Source organism: Arvicanthis niloticus, chromosome 15, assembly GCF_011762505.2.
Source record: "Arvicanthis niloticus isolate mArvNil1 chromosome 15, mArvNil1.pat.X, whole genome shotgun sequence".
NCBI lineage: Eukaryota > Metazoa > Chordata > Mammalia > Rodentia > Muridae > Arvicanthis > Arvicanthis niloticus.
In genome coordinates this window covers 6,465,264-6,467,282 of record NC_047672.1, presented here as the reverse complement: position 1 = coordinate 6,467,282, position 2,019 = coordinate 6,465,264, and the positions used below count along the sequence as shown (strand labels likewise).

The 2,019-nt window shown below is 36.5% G+C and overlaps 1 protein-coding gene across 1 annotated transcript; it reads left to right on the top strand.

Annotated features, from left to right (window-relative positions):
- Positions 1-612: 612 nt before the first annotated feature.
- Positions 613-1,515, top strand: LOC117720734 (vomeronasal type-1 receptor 100-like). The gene has a single exon (XM_034519380.1). The coding sequence runs from the start codon at positions 613-615 to the stop codon at positions 1,513-1,515; it is 903 nt and encodes a 300-aa protein (XP_034375271.1).
- The last annotated feature ends 504 nt before the right edge of the window (positions 1,516-2,019 follow it).

Here is a 2,019-nt window from a genome sequence, read left to right as displayed (position 1 = left end):
TTAAAAAGATGAATTGAGATAGACCTCTTGCTGAGTAAGATAAGGAGATTATCATGAATTACAATGGTGATTCCATTAGAATTATGAGTCAAAACAATGATAGTTGTAAAATAGAGCATAGTCAATATATGGATTATGGAACAAAATCACCTGATTTTTTTGAATATCTTTTGTGACTTTTTTCCAAGCTCAACACGCATTTTGTTCATCTGTACAATTCTGACTAATATTCTATGCTCATCAGTACTGTTTTAGGTGTTAAATGTAAAAGGAGATAAATTATATCAACAGTATTACATTTCTAACTCATAAGAGTCAGGTAAATCAGGCAAAAAAATTTTATGTACAGATATGACTGTGAATGCATTTATTATCTGTAATATTCTATATATACAAAAATACATGAAGAGTATCTAGACATACAGGCCATGATGTACACTCTGGAACGCCAAAAGTTAAAGAGGCAGGGTAATCAAGAGTTAGTATAGAAAATAGAGTAATGATATAAACATAGTGTCCAGGAAATCACAAGTTTAATGTGTTCTCTATTTCTTTTTCAGGAATAAGAAATATGCTTCCACTATGCTCTTAAGATGAATACACATTTCACTTATGTTCTCAATTGAGAATGTCCTTTATTTTCAAGCTGGGATTGGAGTCCTAGCCAATATGTTTCTTCTAGTTTTTTATATTTTCATATTCTTAGGTAACAGATCTAAGCTTATTGATCTGATCTCTTTTCAACTGACCTTTGTTCACATAATTATGATACTCACTGGAGGAAATATTATGCTTACAGACGTATTTGAGTCTCTGAATGTTGAGGATGACATCAAATGTAAGGCAACTTTATACACAAACAGGGTGATGAGAGGCCTCTCTATCAGCATCACCTGCCTCCTGAGTGTGTTCCAGGCTGTCACAATCAGTCCCAGTACCTCTTTGCTGGCAAAATTTAAACATAAATTAAGAAAACACATGATTAATGCTTCTTTTCTTTATATTTGGTCTTTCAATTTATCTCTCAGTAGTAACCTGATCTTCTATGTTGGTGGTTTTACCAATGTGAGCCAGACCAAGAAGATGAAGGTCACTAAATCCTGCTCACTCTTCCCAATGAACTACATCATCAGGGGACTGATTGTGACAGTGACAACCTCCAGGGATGTGTTTCTTGTAGGAGTCATGCTGATCACAAGTGCATACATGGTGATTATCTTGTTCAGACATCAGAGGCAATGCAAGCACCTTCATAGCATCAGCCATCTGAGTGCATCCCCTGAGAAAAAGGCCACACAAACCATCTTGCTACTAGTTGTTTTCTTTGTGCTTTTATACTTGGTGGACTTCATCATATCATCCATCTCCATTCTGTTATGGATATACAACCCAGTAATCTTGACTGTTCAGAAGTTTTTGATGAATGCCTATCCTATAATTACTCCTTTGGTGCAAATCATTTCAGATAAGAGAATAATCAATGTGTTGACAAACATGCAGTCAAAATGCCACTAGATTTTTTTTTTGTTGATTTTGTTTTTTACATATTCACTTTACATCCAACTCATTTCCTCTCTTCAAGTTACCTCCTGCCACAATACTTCCTCAACACCTACTTCCCCTTCTCCTCTGAAAGGTATCCCCCAGGCATCACACCACCCTTGCACTTCAAGTCTCTGTGAGATTAAAGGATTCTTTTCCCACTGAGGACAGAGAGACAGCCAAGATAGAAGAGCATGTCACATACAGGAAACTGCTCTTGGTATAGCAGCCACTCTAGTTCTTTGTGACCCAAATGAAGACCAAGCTACATATCTATTACATATATGTGGGGAATCCTACGTCCAGCCCATATATACTTTTTGGCAGGCAGTTCATTCTCTAAGAGACCCAATAGTTCAGGTTAGTTGACTCTATAGGTCTTCCTTAAAAGTTCCTATTCCATTCTGAGAAGCAATTCTTTCTCCTATTCTTTTATAAGTGTCCCCATGCTCTATTCACAGTTTGGATGTGGGTGCC